Below are 16,902 nucleotides of genomic sequence, written 5' to 3' on the forward strand. Positions count from 1 at the left end.
GAGGTGGATTTAGGAGGCACAGGAATTAATGTCAACCTGGAATTCTAGAGACCCTGCCTTAAAGAACAAATCAAAGCCAGGCTAGCCCTTATTCCCAGAACTCAGGAGGCAGAGGCAGGCGGGTTTCTGAGTTTGAGGCCAGCCTGGTCTACAGAGTGAGTTCCAGGACAGTCAGGGCTATGCAGAGAAACGCCCTTTCGAAAAACACACAAAAATAAAGCGAAAAACCCCACCAATGGCCAGGTGTGGTGGTGCTCTCTATGTACCCAACTGTCCAGGAGCTTGTGCTGTAGACCAGGCTGACCCTGAACTCAGAGATCTGCCTGCCTCTGCCTCCCAGTGCTGGCATTAAAGGTGTGCGCCACCACTGCCTGGTTGTAGCGCTTGCTTTTAATACCAGTATTTGGGAGGCAGAGGCAGGCAGATCTCTGCAAGTTCGAAACCAGCTAGGGTGTTGTGGTGTACTAACATCCAAGCCAAATAATTCATCTAGGCTGAAAGATAAGCCCAGTTGGGCTTCTTGACAGCAGATTTCGCTCACAGAAGGAGGAAGCAAGGAGGGTCGTGGGACCTTCCCCTTGAGTGCCCTGCTGCTCCTCAGGAGCAGCTATATTCAGTTCTGCCCTAAAGGGGCTAGAGGATATAGGCGATGAAGAAGTAGGGGGAAGGTGTCATGCCTGCCAGGTAAAGAAAGGCTACCCAGTGTGGCCTTTGCACCACACCCTGAGTAAGTAACTCCTCACCATGCTCTGTAAGCCCAGTAAACTCACTGGTTCCCCCAGATTGATCTCTGGTGGAATCGTATTTCGGTTTATCTTTCAGACTTTAGGAGAGTAGACATTGTTTAGGTCTCCACTTGGAAAGAAACGTTTTTTTAGAGGTAGGGACAGGGTCTCACTGTAGTCCTGGCTGGCCTCAAACCCAGAGATCCGCCTGCTTCTGCCTCCTGAGTGGTGGCATTAAACAGGGGTGCCACCACGCCCAGGGAGGAATTGGGGGAGGCGGGGTTCGAGACAGGGCTTCTCTGTGTAGCCCTGGCTGTCCTGGATCTCGCTCTGTAGACCAGGCTGGCCTCGAACCACAGAGATCCTCCTGGCTCTGCCTCCCTGTGCGCCACCACCGCCCGGCCCAGGAAAGAATTTTAACAAGACTATATCCTGAGACCTATCTCAGCAAACAAACGACAACTAAGTGACTCCCGCGTAGGATCTAGTGCCCCCGGATCCAGACGCCCCCTGGCGACGCGGGCTCAAAGCCGCAGGCGGGTCGGGGCGGCGCATGCGCCGTGGGAGGAGGAGCCAAACCTTCCGACCGTTCTTTCCCACAACAGTGGTGAGTTTTGGAATGAATTCGGAAGTGACCCCAACTACGCCATCCTCACTAGCTACGTATTGACACTGCTGTGGTAGCTTGGGAAACGTTGAACCCGCCCATGGGTGAGGGGCGGAGTTTCCGGAGCGGCTCTAGGGGGAAGGCAGGACTTCCGGTAGCGGACCAGCGCTGGCTGCAGCGAGCACAGCAGGCGCTCCTTCTCCTCCGCCGCACCCCGGGATGTCACAGCTGGGGTCCCGGGGCCGCCTGTGGCTGCAGAGCCCCGCTGGAGGACCACCCCCTATATTCCTGCCGGATGGCCAAGCCCTGGTCCTCGGTCGGGGGCCCCTGACCCAGGTGACGGACCGGAAGTGCTCCCGAAATCAAGGTGGGCGCGGGAGTGAAACTGCGGCAGCAAGAGCTGCAGGGGAGCTTGTGCCTAACCAGGAGCTAGACGGGGCTTCGGGGGGGACAGAGCGGATCCGGGAGATTGTCGGCGGGCGGCGGTGCTCACAGGAGAAACTGCGGCAGCAAGAGCTGCAGGGGAGCTTGTGCCTAACCAGGAGCTAGACGGGGCTTCGGGGGGGACAGAGCCGATCCGGGAGATTGTCAGCGGGCGGCGGTGCTCACAGCAGAGACGGTTTCTCAGCAGGACGCATCGGGCCGTGCCCGAGACCTAGGGTCTACTCAGTGTGTCTCATGAGAGCAAGCCGACCCTACAGATAAAGTCACCTGTCCTGGGCAATCCCGGGTCTCTGGCAATCCTAGGGACTCTGGTCTCTCCAAGTGTAGGTCTCGGCCTTATTGAGGAATGAACGAACTGCCTCGGGCCGAGGGTGACACACACCTGTCATCCAGACACTTGGGTGGGAAAGACATGAGAATCAGTTTAAGGCCAGCCACCAGTATGTGGCGAGTTCTAGGCTACTTTGGGTTACTTGAGGCCCTGTGTTGGGGGAGGGAGGAAAGTGCGTCTTCCTCCGAAGTGCAAGGTGTAGTCTGCAGCTGGCCACGCCCCTACGTGATATAAAGCCTGACTCCATCCCCTTACCCTCAGTGGAGCTGATTGCAGACCCTGAGACCCGGACAGTGGCCGTGAAACAGGTACCAGTGTCTCAGCAACGGGTAGCAAGGACTTGGGGGAGGGGCCGGGGCGGATTGCAGCCCTTCACAAGGCTAGTTAGCTATTTCCTTTCCCATCGTGCCAGACTGGACGCCTGTCACCTCTCAAAGTTATGACTGGTAGCACGAAGTGACTAGGTGGAAAGATTAAGGATCTAATTGGGAAATGGGGTATTGGACTTGGTGGGGAGGCGGGTGTTCCCTGAGGGGGTGGAGCCAACCCTAGCTCCTCCTTTCTCCACAGCTAGGCGTTAACCCATCAACTGTTGGGGTCCAGGAGTTGAAACCAGGGTTGTCGGGCTCTCTAAGTTTGGGGGACATCCTGTATCTGGTCAATGGCCTATACCCCCTGACCCTGCGTTGGGAAGAGATCAGCACATCGGGATCCCAGCCAGATACTCCACCTGGCACTCCTCCTGTGGATCCAGTGGACCAGGAGGATGCTGAGCCTCAGAAAAAGCGGGCACGGAAATCGTCCCCTGGCTGGGAGAGCTTCAAGAAGTTACTGGTGTTCACGGCATCTGGGGTGAAGCCCCGGGGCAAGGTGAGTTCACTATTGTGCCATTTAATCCCAAGGTTTGCTGAGCAGCCCTGGGATGGTCTTATCAAAGTCTCTGAGCCTCGGGCTGGAGAGATGGCTCAGAGGTTAAGAGCACTGGCTGCTCTTCCAGAGGTCCTGAGTTCAATTCCCAGCAACCACATGATGGCTCACAGCCATCTGTAATGAAATCTGGCGCCCTCTTCTGACTCACTGGCCTACATGTAGGCAGAACACTGTATACGTAATAAAATAAATAAGTCTCTGAGCCTCAGCTCAGATTGTTGAGACCCCAGTGGTAGCTGCCACCACTAAGGTGCAGGATACCGATCAGGCCCTGTGATCAGTGATGACCAAACCTTTTTTGGATGTGTTTATGGACCACTCTGAAATGACGAGGCCACTGAAAATGTGGAGTCTAGTCCCTGGCTGGGCGCTCAGCCAACAGTGAGTTTTGTTTTAAAAATTTACTCATTTTTTTCATGTGAGCCTGAATGACTTTATGTGTATCACATGTATACAGGTGCCTGCAGAGGCCAGGGAGCACTGGGTTCTCTGGAGCTGGAGTTACAAGCAGTTGTGAGCCACCTCATGTGTGTGCTCTTAACCACTGAGTCATCTCTCCAGCTCTTCCAACAAAGACCTTTGCTCTTTCTGAGCTGTAATCCTCCAAGGAGATGCTCGGGGAAAGGGGCTGAGGACACAGGAGCAGTAAGGTTCAGGGCTGTCTTCTCTACCTGAGTCATGCACTCTGGGACTTGGGTTTCCTGCTCCTAAGGGTAACCCCAGTATCAAAGGGCTGGTGTCAGTCAGCCTGTGAGGAAGGCCAGAGATAACAATACTCCTGTCCCTGTTTTTGGTGATACCAGGTGGCTGCCTTTGACCTAGATGGGACTCTCATTACCACCCGCTCTGGAAAGGTCTTCCCCACTAGCCCTAGTGACTGGAGGTGAGGTGGGACAGGGGAAGAGGCTGGGATGGGAGCCCAGAGTTCTCTAGGCTACAAGACACTTGCTACTTCCCTCGGACCTTAGGGTTCTGTACCCAGAGATTCCAAAGAAGCTACAGGAGCTGGATGCTGAGGGCTACAAGGTATGTAGGTGTATGTATGGATATTTTCTAGATGCCAAGAGACACAAGGTATGAGGGCTAGTGTGTGTATGCATGGATGCATGCAGGTTTGTGTGGCGAGTTCAGGCTGAGCTGTGGTGAGGGGCTCCAGTGTGTCCCTGTCTATCCCCAGCTGGTAATCTTCACCAATCAAATGGGCATTGGACGAGGGAAGCTTTCAGCAGAGGTGTTCAAGGCCAAGGTGGAGGCTGTGTTGGAGAAGCTGGGGGTCCCATTTCAGGTACAGCCAGAAGGGACACTGAGGGGCTGTGTGGACAGGGACCCAGAGAGAAGACGTGGAATGGAGGCCTTTGCTGGGGTTATGCTGACAGGAGTGCTTGGAGACCCCAGCACTGAGGCCAGTATGACCTGGACACCTCCACAGGTGCTGGTGGCAACGCATGCAGGTCTAAACCGGAAGCCAGTGAGCGGCATGTGGGAGCACCTTCAAGAGCAGGTGAGCATCCTCCCTGTGTGGCTGTCCCCGGCCCCTCAGGCTCTGCTGCCCTTGCCCCTCAGCCACTCTTGCCATCTGTCAATCCCAGCTTTGGACTTGGGAGACCAGCTCTCAATCTCTCTAAAGAGCAGAACTGCTGAGAAGTTGAGGTCAAGGGTCTGCACACAGGGAAAGACTGTAAATGCCTTGAGGTGCAGGGGACCAACTCCAGCCTCCTGAGAGGTCTGAAGCAGTTAGGTGAGCAGAGATGCCCATGGCTGAAGGGAGAGCTTGGCAGGTATCAGGTACATGGGAAAATGGCCGAGAAGGAAGTGGCCCAAGGATGAGAGCATACGGATCCAGAAAGGCAGACCCTGATTAAGGGCCATAACCCAAGCAGGAAGAGCAGGGAGTCGGGGCTGCCATGGGATGTACGCCCTCTGCAGGCCACTGGGGGAGCAGACGAGACACTCAGCAGCTAAGCCCTCGTGTATAGGGGTCTAGCCAGCCCCCGCTTTCCCATATAGAGGGGCTTCATTCTCACTTCCTCTCTGCAGGCTAACGAGGGCATGCCCATTTCCATCGATGACAGCATCTTCGTGGGAGGTAAGAGAAGCAGGCTTCTGGGGGCGTCAGGAAGCTCTTCTTTTTTTTTTTTTTTTTTTTTTTGTTTTTGTTTTTGTTTTTTTTGAGACAGGGTTTCTCTGTGTAGCTTTGCGCCTTTCCTGGGACTCACTTGGTAGTCCAGGCTGGCCTCGAACTCACAGAAATCCGCCTGGCTCTGCCTCCCGAGTGCTGGGATTAAAGGCGTGCGCCACCACCGCCCGGCAGGAAGCTCTTCTGAGCTCATGGGTGGACTTCCTTACAGATGCAGCAGGGCGCCCGGCCAACTGGGCCCCAGGGAGAAAGAAGAAGGACTTCTCCTGTGCAGACCGCCTGGTGAGCCTGCCGGCACCCGTTCCCCATCATCCCTGCCCGTGACCTCGCTCACACCCACCCCTGCTGTACCTCTGATCCCTTCTGGCCATCTTTCCTCCTAGTTCGCCCTTAACATCGGCCTGCCCTTTGCCACTCCAGAGGAGTTCTTCCTCAAGTGGCCAGCAGCTGGCTTTGAGCTTCCAGCTTTCGACCCGGTGAGGCACAAAGGTCAAGGGTGAGAGGCCCCTGTTCGGCTCCCCCGGCTTATGCTTTTTGTTCCCCTGCCAGAGAACCGTCTCCAGCGCTGGGCCCCTCTACATACCAGAGTCCAGCTTCCTCCTCAGCCCCAACCCAGAGGTGGTGGTCACAGTAGGATTCCCTGGGGGTGAGATGCCACAGCCCGACCTCTGGCTCCCCCTTTCAGTCATTTGGGTCCTAGACACTAGCTGACGGCCACACTGCCCCCCACAGCCGGCAAGTCCACCTTCGTCCAGGAGCACCTGGTGTCAGCTGGATATGTCTATATAAACAGGGTGAGGCTGCACCCACCCTCCCTGAGCACTGTCCTGGGGGTGGGGCTCCCCAGACTGACTTGTGACCTGTCCTGGGTCCCACAGGACACACTGGGGTCATGGCAGCGCTGTGTGAGCTCATGCCAGGCAGCACTGAGGCAGGGGAAGCAAGTTGTGATTGACAACACCAATCCAGATGTCCCGAGTCGGGCCAGGTACTGGCCCCCGTGGCAGGGGTGGGGTGGGCGGAGTGCCGGCGGGCAGTGACAGCAGCACCTGCTTCCTCCACAGGTACGTCCAGTGTGCCAGAGACGCAGGCGTGCCCTGCCGCTGCTTCAACTTCTGTGCTACGCTGGAGCAGGCTCGCCACAACAACAGGGTGAGCCACACTCCAGGCCCCGCCCCTCATGTAAGCCCCGTGGCCCCTGACCTCTGTGCCTCTCTTTGCAGTTCCGAGAGATGACCGACCCCTCGCATGCACCGGTGTCAGACATGGTCATGTTCAGCTACAGGTTCAGGGACTCCAGGGGACTAGAGGGTGCAGGAAGTGGGGGTGGGGGGTGCAGAACCTCACCCACACACTTATGTCCCACAGGAAGCAGTTTGAGCCCCCCACACTGGCCGAGGGCTTCCTAGAGATCCTTCAGATCCCACTCCGACTCCGGCCACATCTGGACCCAGGGCTGCAGCGGCTGTACTGCCAGTTCTTGGAGGGCTGAGCCCGTAATAAACACTACTGCTGCTACTCTGTTCATGGCCGCCCCGCTGGGGATGTGGGAGGCACCTGCCATGGCACTCTACACTGAACTCAGACTTACACGTGGGCTCCTGGGCACCTACCACACCTGGCCTGGGAACTGGAGCAGCCAGGGCCATTTTGGGGTGGAGGACTCAGCAACAGGTGTCAGAAGCCAGTTGTGGGACACTGACCTGATGGGCGTTTGATCGGGTGCAGTAGATTAAATGTACCAAAGGCAGGCTGTCATGTGGGTCATTAGCCTGACAGGCCTACCTTTCCACCCAGAGATGGTCTCCCGGACTCAGCAGCTCTGCTGAGTGGACCCACTGTGTGACCTGGGTCCGTCCATCTGGCACTGAGCATACAATCAGCAGGGAGGGCAGCGTGGGGGTTAAAAGGCTTTATTACGGAAACATACAGGGGCAAGGACCATCCTTGGAGACCTCAGGACGCTGTCCTCCAGGCTGCTGGGCAGGTACAGTCCCCAGGAGCCCCTGCTCAGAAGCATCTGACCTGGGAGGCAGTAGGAAGGGGTGGCTTCTACTCATGAGACTGCACCCTAGCCCTAGGCACCTAAGGCACCCACACCTTGCCAGGATACAGGTCCCACAAGGCAGTGCCTCACCCAGCAGTCTCCCTAAAGCCAGGACCACCCCGCTGCTTCCTGAAAAAACAGTGCTGCTCACCAGTCTCCATCGGGCCTCGTCTGGGACTGTGGCCCGCCCAGCCTGGGAGTCCACTAGCCACCCATCTGCGGAGACAGAGCCAGGAGAGGTTCAGAAGGGGCCGGGGCAGGGCCCAGGAGAGCATGCATGGCAGCGCCGCCTCACCCCTCGCTGCTGCTGCTCCTGCTCCAGGCTCCGCTGCAGCACCTGCTGCTGGTTGGCAATGACCCGACGGATGCCGTTGACGAAGTTGCTCTGGTCGTGCGGGATGAGGCCAATGAAGATCTTCTTCTCCGAGGAGTACAGGAGCATCAGCACGCGCACCTCACAGGAAGCCTTATAGGAGAAGTGCACGCAGCCCGCCTGACGGCAGGCCCAAGTCAGCACGCTCATTTACTCCCTCAGCCACAAGCTGGCCCATCTGGGAACAGCTGGACCCAAGACTAGTGGGTCCCTAAAAACAGGTCCCGGGGGTTCAAGGCCGCCAGGCATGTAGCCCCACCGTGGGCAAGTCCGTTCCTTTACACTGGAGAAAAGGCCCATGAGACTCCTATAGACCCTGGCTGTTAACAGTGCCAATAACCAAGGGCTCCCCACACATGTCCTGAGGTACCTCACGAGGTCCAGCTCAGGGATCACCTGCTGCTGCTGCTCAGAGGGAAACTCAAGTTCCCTGGGAATTGTGGGCTGAGCTGAGAGCGTGCAGTGGTTGGCAGCCCTGTGCTAAACGGGGATAGGCACTGGTCTAGGCAAGGCCCTCTCTAGCTAGGGGGCCTGCTGGTAGTGTCTCTCTGTAATGACAAGCCTGGGCCTTCAGTAGAAGCCACCAGTCAGGGCCTGAGGGCTGCGGGGGACCGCACATGCCAACAGGTGGCCCTGGTGCAGTTACAGGCCACGGGCAGCTGCATTCGCCTCTCTCCTTGGCTGCCCACCCTCCACTCACAAAGCCATTGTCCATGATCCGGCAAAGGCTCTTCAGAGTCTCCATGTCCTTAGTGAAGTGGAACTGTACCAGGCGCGAGTTCCGGAACAGTGGCACAAGGGTGGTCTGTGGGAAGGCCAAGGCCCACTTTGTGAAACCCCAGCTCTCTGTGGAAGCCAGGCAGCACCGCACCAGCCCGCCACAGGGTCTTCCGCCCGCCCCCAGCCTGGCATCCCCTGCACCTCACCAGCAACTGCTGTGGGATGAGCTGCATGAAGAGCTTCCGTGGCCACTGATCTGTCCTCCTGCCACAGCAGACAGCAGGTGTCAATCCCGAGGTCCTCCCACAGCGGCCTGCACTGCCGTGTGCCTGCCTGCCCCCGCCCCACCCCACCCTACTCACAGGATCTCCCCTTGGTTCACGTAGACGTGGGATGGCAGCCACCGCTTGGACCGGCTATTGGGCTCAGGCCTGGGCTTTGGGGCAGAGCGAGAGGGCACTTCAGGGGAGGGCAGAGGGGGGCCAACAGCCCACACAGCCCCCGCAGCTCACCTCCTGCCACTCCATGACACCACTCCATGCCAAGAATTTGTTGTTGACGATCTGAACAGGTCCAGAGTGCACGCCTCCAGGACCCACGGCCTGTGGACAGGACACCAGTCTGCTGCCAGCAGCTCCAGCTCCTAACTTCCCACTACTGGCGGCAGTGCCGACCGCCATTCCAGCAGGCCGCAGACTGGGTCTGTGCTCACTGCCAACATTCTGTACTCCCAAGTGACCTAAGACAAGTCTCAGGCCCTGGGTGGTGTGGAGGCCCACAGCTACCTTTAGCAGCTAGCAGGCAGACACCATGAACATTTGGCAGCCAGGAGCCAGGACACATTGTCACCCTCCAGAGACTTTGGGCCTCCTGCTCTGCAAAGGATTCTACACCCAGGACCCACCCCAGTGGTCTCCTGCACCCTTCAAAGCCTATAAAGCTACTTTTCCCACCAAGTCAAGGCCTGTGTGGATGGGCCGCTGCCTTTCCACAGCTCCCGATGCTCCTTACTTCTGCCTTCACATCACACTCCACACCAGTCAAATGTAGATGGTGAGCCAACTGTGGTACCAGGACCAGGCTGCACTCAGCTGGCACACCTGTTTGCGAGTGGTGATGACCTGCCGTATGGCGTTGACAAAGCCGCTCTGGTCGTAGGGGATGAGGCCCATGAAGATCTTCTTCTTGGACGAGTACAGGAGCATCAGCACGCGCACCTCGCAAGGAGAAATGTGGGGGAAGAGCATGCAGCCCGCCTGTGGGGACAGGGCTGCAGATCAGGGGCCTGGCCCTCCACGTTCAACATCTGACCTGCTTGGACAGGCCAGAGTCACTAAAACACAGCTCAGTCAAGCCTTCCCAAGAGCAGGTGAATCACTCTTCACTACCTCCTCAGCCCCTGACGACTAACAGGGCAGGGACAGTGGGAGCCAAGGACGTATATGGCCGTGTCCCCCGCTTCTCTCCAGACCCCAGCCTTGCTGCTGGGTTAACAGCAGGTGGCAGGGTGCTGGAGCAAAGGCTCAGCACTGAGAAGCAGCTGTTCTTGTTTGGACCGAGGTTTGGTTCCCAGTTCACAATCTTCCACACAGTCCCATGGGATCTGACGCCCTCTCCTGGTCTCTGCAGCACCAGGCGTACACATGACACATACATACCATTTAAAAAAACAAAACCAAACAAAATCCTTACGTTTTTAAAGAACAGGTAGTGGGCAGGCTGCTGTACCACCCAGGGCAGGCCCACCTCCCCTCTTAGGACCCCAGCACCCCGTCTGTAGGGCACAGCAACAGCATACACAGTGGCTCTGGCCACACAACACTGAGGTGCCAGGTCCTCTTCAATGGGAGGACAGCTACCTGTAGGCCACCCCATCCTGTGCCAGGATGTAGAACCTGTACCTCACCAGCCAGCCTTCTGGACTAATTCTCCAGATCCTGGGCCCAGCTCCAGGATACTATCCCAGAGCTGCTGCTGGTACAAGGTTGCGGCCTCACATGTCCCAGTCTGTGGGTCCCAGAAAAAGGACACATCCTTGGAGGTGGCCAAGTAGGAGGGGCAGACCAGCCTAAGGCCGAGCCGGGGAAGAGCCTGGAGTGTAATCCTCTGCATGCATGGGCTGGTGACTTCCTCCCACCCTGCATCGCCACCTGCTACAGTCCAGTGACCTCAGACTGGGTCCACAATAGTGGGGGCTGGCCACCAGACGACAAGACCAAGACCACCGCCACCACCACCACCACCACCGCCACCACTGCCCCCATACACACACACACACACACACACACACACACACACACACACACACACACACCGAGTAGCAAGGCATGCTGGACTCCACAGGCAGGAAATGAGGAGCACCATACACTCTGGCCAACTCACAGGTTCCTGTACCTCCTCACAGTACCACCTCACCAAGGTCCCGGGATGACCATTTAAGAGGTACAGAAGACTCCCATCACAGGACTGAACTAGGTCCCACCCCACTGCCCCCCCATCCCCACTCACGAAGCCGTTGCCCATGATGCGGCAGAGGCCCTTAAGCGAGTCACAGTCTCTGTTCGTGAAGTGGAACTGGGCCAGCTGAGAGTTTCGGAACAGGGGGCCCAGTGTGGTCTGTGGGTGATAAGGGCAGCCGCTGATCATGGTGAGGCGTGTGTGGGGCGATCCTGGGGTGAAAGTTTGGCTCTGGGGCAGGGCTTGGGCTATGCGGGCACAGTCCCACTGGTCTCACCAGCAGCTGCTGTGGGATGAGCTGCATGATCAGCTTCTGGGGCCACTGGTCCGTCTCCCTGCAGTAGGAGTGCGTCAGAAGCCATCCCTGCATCCTAGGCTGCCCCGGGCTCTGCCCACTCCCACACTCACAGGTTCTCGCCCCGGTTCACGTAGGCCTGGCAGGGCAGGGTGCGCTTCAGCTTGGCTGTGGAGTCCGAGAAGGGTCTACGCTTCTGCAGGTGGGAGCGGTGGTTGAGGACTCAGCAAAGTGTCCCGGCTAGCCACACCCTCCACTGGCCCCGGGTTTGGCCAGCCAGGCTCACCTCCTGCCACTCCAGCACACCACTCCAGGCCAGCAGTTTGTTGCTGAGCCGATGCTCGTTCACTGCAAGTCCCCCCAGAGAGAGCCCAGGTGAAGAGGGCCCAATGGGCCCTAGGGCCCCAAAGACTCGAGCACCTTCCTGCGGCAGAAGGGAGAATTCTGAGGTCATTCCACACTTCCCAGAGGGGACATCCTCAGGTCCACTCAGTCCCTGGTACACACTACTGCAGGTCCCCAATCCCTTCCCCTGAAGTCAAGACCTCAAAGCAACCACCCTGGCATTCTCACCCTTAGACCTGTCTGTCAGAAAGCTGGGGACTGCAGCAGGGCCCCAGTGCTCAGAGCCACCCTAAGGCCACTGTCGCCCCCAAGAGGAGACTCCCACAAATGATAGCCTTCCCTGAGGACCCCCAGGAGGCATCGACCAAAAACCAAAAAGACCATCCTGGAGAAAAATGGGGAGACTCCCGGAGACTCCCTTGCACCAAAACGTTTGACCTGGAGGAATGCTGAATGATGGTGCTAAGTGAAGCCACACATCCCCCTCCCCCAACCCCCAGAGTACAAGCTAAACTCTTTTCAGCCAAAACATTTCCAAAAACCAGGCGGGCTCCTGGACCAGCCTCTGAACAGACAGACCCGTGCGTGCCTCCAGGCCGAAGACCCTTCTGACAGTGGCGAATGCATCCGCGGCTCATTTCTAAGCTCATGAGGCCTTTATACCCTGTGTGATGACAGACCACAAAGTGTTCTCCCGGTGGCTTAAGCAGCTGACCAGCCTAGGTCTCCAGTGAACACGGCTGAAGGGCCTTCACGACGAGGCCAGCCCTGCAGCACCAAGCTCTCGGGATTACAGCCACCGGGCACCTGGGCTGCCTGGCCTGCACACGTGCTTTGAGACAACACTACAAGCGGCCACATGTATCAGTCAGTGTGTGCACCACGACACAGTCGGGCCTAAATGAAAATCAGGCAGACATACTTAAGGACCCAAGCGAAACCCCAGACACGTGTGTGTGTGTGTGTGTGTGTGTGTGTGTGTGTGTGTGTGTGTGTGTAACCACTGAGATGCTTACGATGTGTTTTTGCCTGCACCCCAAGTACACCTGTATGCCCACAACATCAGGGGAACACACTGGGAGCCAAGAGCACAGTTAGGGACTCCGCTAAGCGCGGCTCCCAAGTTAACTTCGCGTCCACGCATGCCTGACTTGCTGCGCACTGCATGGCAACGCCAAGCCACATCTGTGGGGAAGGGACGCATCTGAGGACCCAGGGAGCAGCTTCAACACCAAGGGAAAGCTTCAGGCCTAAGCGGCATTACAGCAAGGGGTGTGTCTGCATTCCGCAGGTGACCGAGCGGCAAACTCGCCTCAGCTCCGACAAGGGCAACATCGTCACAGAGTATTGAAGTGGTCAGAGCCAAGCCAGGGAACAGCGCACAGCTGGCCAAGCATGCGCAGGTGTGGCCACGAGTCAACCATCACAATAGGCAGTTTTGTTTCCCCAAGAAAACCTCAATGTTTCTAGAAAGTGCGCGCACGTTATAGTGTGGGCAGAGGTGACAGCCACACGAACCTACAGAGCTGAACGTTTTACCTTAAGCCTTACCTTAAGGCTTAAGGTCTGGGCTCGCCGCGGGGCGGGCGCGCAAATGGAGGGACTGTCCACAGTCGCCATCTGGCCCCGGGGGACAACGCCCCCGCGAGCAACAGCTGGGTGCGAGTGTACACGCCGGGCTTCTCCGCCGGCCGCCTCGCGTATTTCCAGACCCGAAGCCCGAGCACCAACTTTGCAATTGGAAAAACAAGCGCGCACGCCAGGCGCCCCCCGCGCGTGTGCAGCCGGCCGCGCGGTCAGCAGTAATTCGAACCCGCCCCGCCCCCGTACCCCGCCCCCCGCCCAGGCCGCCGCGCAACAAAGGGGAGTGCCGGGAGCCGACCGAGGGCTGATCCGGGCTGATCGGGACCCCGGGTGCGCCCTCCCGCGGGAGACCCGTGGGCGCTGCGGACAAAGGCGCCCGCCAGGGGAGGGGCGGCAGGGCGGGGCGTGCGTGGAAGGCTCTGGAAGCACACCCGGGGACTCACCATGGGAGGGGCCGAGCGGGCCCGGATCCGCGGGGGCTGCGGGCCTCGAGGACCAGAGGGCCAGGAACGCGAGCGCACGGCGCGCACGACCAGGGGCCGCGGTGGCCGGCCGCGACCTCCGAGGGGGCCCCCGGCACCGGAGCGGTGCGGGGCACGGCGCGGGCGGACCATGGCGAGCGGGAGGCCACGGGCCTCACGGGGGGCTGCAGGTCCGCCGACCGATAGGCGCGGGAGCGCGGCTTCGGGAAGACGCGGAGCGGGACCGCGGCGGCGGGGGACGCGCCGCTGAGGGGTCGCCGCGGCCGAACCACTGCAGCGAGCGGGGGAGCCCGGCGCCGACCAACGCGAAGCGAGAGGGGGAGCCGGCGCCTACCAACGCAGAAGAAGAGGGGGAGCCGGCGACCAACGCTGGGGGAAGGAGGAGCCTGCGCTGAGAAATACGGATGGAGGGCCGCGAGGGGGTGTGGCTAGAGCGTACCAAGGTCCGAGGGAGGATTTCAGACTTGGAAATGACAAGATCGAGAGACTGTGCAACAGAGTTCGGGTTGGTAGGGCCATACCAAGTCCGCGGTAGACAGGCTAATGGGCGGCGCGACGGAACCTACCAATAGAACGAGGGGTGGTGAAAGGACGCAGTGCTTGCGTCTTGGAGGCGGTGACGTGGCAAGGTGCACAAAGGACTACAACTCCCAGCGGGCCTTGCGACCTAGAGGCCTGGCCTAGCTGCGTGCCCATTGGGTCTGGGCACGCCCACTGTCCCTAGCGTCTCCGGCAGTTAACTGTGCCGGCGGTTCCTTGATGTGAAAGGACTGCGCAGTGGCATTTCTTGCTTCGGTTTTTCACCAGTGATACTGCCTAGCCTTAGAGTACAGCTCAAACTAACTTACTGTGATAAGTGCTTGGCGCCGTTTCTACTCAAATGTTAGCTTATGTAGCCCTAGCTGACCTGGAGCTCTGGAGCGTTCTGTCTCCACCTTTATTGGGAGTGTACACCACCACACACGGCTGTCGAGCTACCTGTAGGGTACTGAGATTTGAATTCAGAGCCTCTCGCGTGCTAGGAGAAGCTCTCCCTTCTTTTAAACAAAACCTGCCGTTTATCTGGCCCCTCACAGCCCTTACATTAGTTATGATGTCTGTCAACTGGAACAAATGCCCTGGGCAGTGGGTTGGCTTTATTTAATGTCGTATTTTATAGTTGATTTAAAAAAAAAAAAAAAAAAAAAAAAAACGGGCTGGAAAGATGGCTCAGCAGTTAAGACCTCTTCCAGAGGTCCTGAGTTCAATTCCCAGCACCCACATGGCAGTTCACAACCGTCTTAACTCCGAGATCTGACACCTTCACACAGTCATCCATGCAGGCAAAACACCAATACACATTTAAAAAAAAAAAAAAGCCGGGAGGGGAGCGGCTTGAGGGTTAAGCTGGTAAAGGTCCTTGTTTGCCATCAAGCATGACAACCTGAGTTCAAGCTCCCTAACCCACATGGTAGTTGGAGCAAAGTGCTCCCTGAGCCCCACATATGGCACATATGCACACAGATAGCAATTCAGAGCCTGCTTGGACTATAAAATGAGTTCAAAACCTAACTGGGCAACTAACTTAGAATGGCCTTGTCCCCAAAAAATAAAAAGATTGGAGAGCCCAGGAATAGTGCCACACAAGAGTAATCAAAAGGTGAAGGAAAAAGGATCAGGAGTTCAAGGCCATCCTCAGCAACCTAGTGAGATCAAAGCCAGCCTGGACTACACAAGACTACCTCAACAGCAAGAGCAATAACTATTCTAGGCAGAGCCGGAGGCTGAGTGGCGGAGGGCAGCTGGCTGCAACGGAGCTGACGTCACCCAATGGCAAGAGCTGGTTTGGAAGCAGAGCCCACACATTTTCGGGAGAGTGGGATACAGGGTGGAGGACAAAGCCAAGGTCGCTCTCACTGAAGCAGGAAGCCAGACTGGAGAACAGGTGGGGCACAACTGTCTGGAGAACAATTAAAGTTTTATGTGTCTGTGTGCGCGTGGCTATTTTGCCTGCATGTGTGTCTCTATACCTTGTGCTTGCCTGGTGCCTGTACAGGCTAGAAAGGGGCTCAGGATCCCCTGGAACTGGAGTTAAAGAGGGTTGTGAGCTGCCACGGCGCCCCCACACACACACACACAGACACACACACACACAGACACACACACACACATACACACATACACACACACGACACAGCTAATTTGTAGAAGTCAGGATCACTCTTAGGAACTAGTCCACTCAGGTCTTTAGGCTTTCCCGCAGGTGCCTTCACATGCTGAGACATCTTCCCCACTTGTCACTGTTTTTAGGAAATGTCTTACTACGTAGCCCAGGCTGGTGTCCAAACCCTCCTGCCTTAGCTGCTTCAGTGCTGGGGTCACAGGCATTGCCAACATGCCCTAGCTTTGAGTTTCTCTATGAGGTTACTCGCCGGTGGTCGGCGGTGGCACACTCGGGAGGCAGAGCCAGGTGGATCTCTGTGAGTTCAAGGCCAGCCTGGTCTACAGATCGAGATCCAGGACAGGCACCAAAACTACACAGAGAAGCCCTGTCTCGAAAAACCAAAAAAAATAAAATAAAATAACCATCATTGCTCATGTAGATAGAGGGATGCAGGAAACATAGTACCACACTTCAAGGCTATGGCAGGTCACTGGCAAGATTATTTTGTATTTTGTTTTTTTTGGGGTGTGTGTGTGTATGTGTTTGAATTTTTTTGTGTGTGGGGATGGTTTTATTTGTTTGTTTAGACAGGGTCTCACAATGTAGCTCTAGCTATCCTGAAATTCACTATATAGACAAGGCTGGCCTCCAACTGACAGAAATTCACCTGCCTCTGCTTCCTGAGGGCTGGCAGGGATTAGTCATGACCTACCATCCACCTGGCAACTCACGAATATCTGTAACTCCAGTTCCAGGGGATCCTGTGCCCTCTTCTGGCCTCTATAGGCACCAGGCAAGTACATATAGATACACATTCAGACAAATCACCCATAAACATAAATAAAGGAAACATTTAAAATAGATAATAAAAACTCAAATTGAAATTAAAAAAGCAAGGGGAAACCCAGCATGATGGTGGCACATGCCTTTCATCACTTGGGAGGCAGAGGCAGGCCTGGTGTACATAGAGAGTTCCAAGACAGCTAGAGCTACACAGAAAAACCCTGTCTCAAAAACAAAACAAAACAAAGGACATGCAATGACCACACACACACAAGCAGGGTAGGGCAGGGGCTGGAAATCAGGTGGCAGGGTGCTTAACTAGCATGCAGGGAGCCCTTGGTTCAATTCGAGCATCACATGAATCAGACATGGTTATGAAGGTCAGTAATCCCAGCACTTGAGGAGTGGAGGCAGGAAGATTAGTTCAAGGTCATCCTCTGCTACTTCAAGAGTGTTGAGAACTATCTGGACTACATTAGGCTGTCTCAACAGAAAAAGG

General features: G+C 56.9%; 2 protein-coding genes across 7 annotated transcripts; one reads left to right on the forward strand and one right to left on the reverse strand.

The window, feature by feature from the left end:
* Nucleotides 1–1,239: 1,239 nt before the first annotated feature.
* Nucleotides 1,240–6,692, forward strand: Pnkp (polynucleotide kinase 3'-phosphatase). 3 transcript variants are annotated; one of them, XM_059253435.1, is made up of 16 exons: nucleotides 1,240–1,332; nucleotides 2,369–2,415; nucleotides 2,678–2,977; nucleotides 3,841–3,920; nucleotides 4,006–4,063; nucleotides 4,215–4,322; nucleotides 4,467–4,538; nucleotides 5,075–5,123; nucleotides 5,386–5,456; nucleotides 5,558–5,650; nucleotides 5,724–5,820; nucleotides 5,907–5,968; nucleotides 6,053–6,162; nucleotides 6,239–6,326; nucleotides 6,398–6,459; nucleotides 6,543–6,692. In XM_059253435.1, the coding sequence occupies exons 6-16, from the start codon at nucleotides 4,236–4,238 to the stop codon at nucleotides 6,664–6,666; spliced, it is 915 nt and encodes a 304-aa protein (XP_059109418.1). In that variant the 5' UTR covers nucleotides 1,240–1,332; nucleotides 2,369–2,415; nucleotides 2,678–2,977; nucleotides 3,841–3,920; nucleotides 4,006–4,063; nucleotides 4,215–4,235; the 3' UTR covers nucleotides 6,667–6,692. The 3 variants fall into 3 exon arrangements, with proteins under 3 accessions (XP_059109418.1, XP_059109416.1, XP_059109417.1); XM_059253433.1 differs by lacking the exon at nucleotides 1,240–1,332 and adding an exon at nucleotides 1,339–1,699; XM_059253434.1 differs by lacking the exons at nucleotides 1,240–1,332; nucleotides 3,841–3,920; nucleotides 4,006–4,063 and adding an exon at nucleotides 1,339–1,699.
* A 379-nt stretch (nucleotides 6,693–7,071) lies between these two features.
* Nucleotides 7,072–13,722, reverse strand: Ptov1 (PTOV1 extended AT-hook containing adaptor protein). 4 transcript variants are annotated; one of them, XM_059278357.1, is made up of 13 exons: nucleotides 13,439–13,722; nucleotides 11,353–11,490; nucleotides 11,180–11,262; nucleotides 11,049–11,106; nucleotides 10,823–10,930; nucleotides 9,415–9,570; nucleotides 8,827–8,916; nucleotides 8,677–8,750; nucleotides 8,521–8,578; nucleotides 8,295–8,399; nucleotides 7,517–7,714; nucleotides 7,373–7,437; nucleotides 7,072–7,199 (listed from the first exon to the last, which is right to left on the reverse strand). In XM_059278357.1, the coding sequence occupies exons 1-12, from the start codon at nucleotides 13,607–13,609 to the stop codon at nucleotides 7,426–7,428; spliced, it is 1,251 nt and encodes a 416-aa protein (XP_059134340.1). In that variant the 5' UTR covers nucleotides 13,610–13,722; the 3' UTR covers nucleotides 7,072–7,199; nucleotides 7,373–7,425. The 4 variants fall into 4 exon arrangements, with proteins under 4 accessions (XP_059134340.1, XP_059134346.1, XP_059134361.1 ...); XM_059278363.1 differs by lacking the exon at nucleotides 13,439–13,722 and adding an exon at nucleotides 12,963–13,172; XM_059278378.1 differs by lacking the exon at nucleotides 13,439–13,722 and adding an exon at nucleotides 12,558–12,669.
* Between the last annotated feature and the right edge of the window lie 3,180 nt (nucleotides 13,723–16,902).

Source organism: Peromyscus eremicus, chromosome 1, assembly GCF_949786415.1.
Source record: "Peromyscus eremicus chromosome 1, PerEre_H2_v1, whole genome shotgun sequence".
In the NCBI taxonomy this organism is placed as follows: Eukaryota; Metazoa; Chordata; class Mammalia; order Rodentia; family Cricetidae; genus Peromyscus; species Peromyscus eremicus.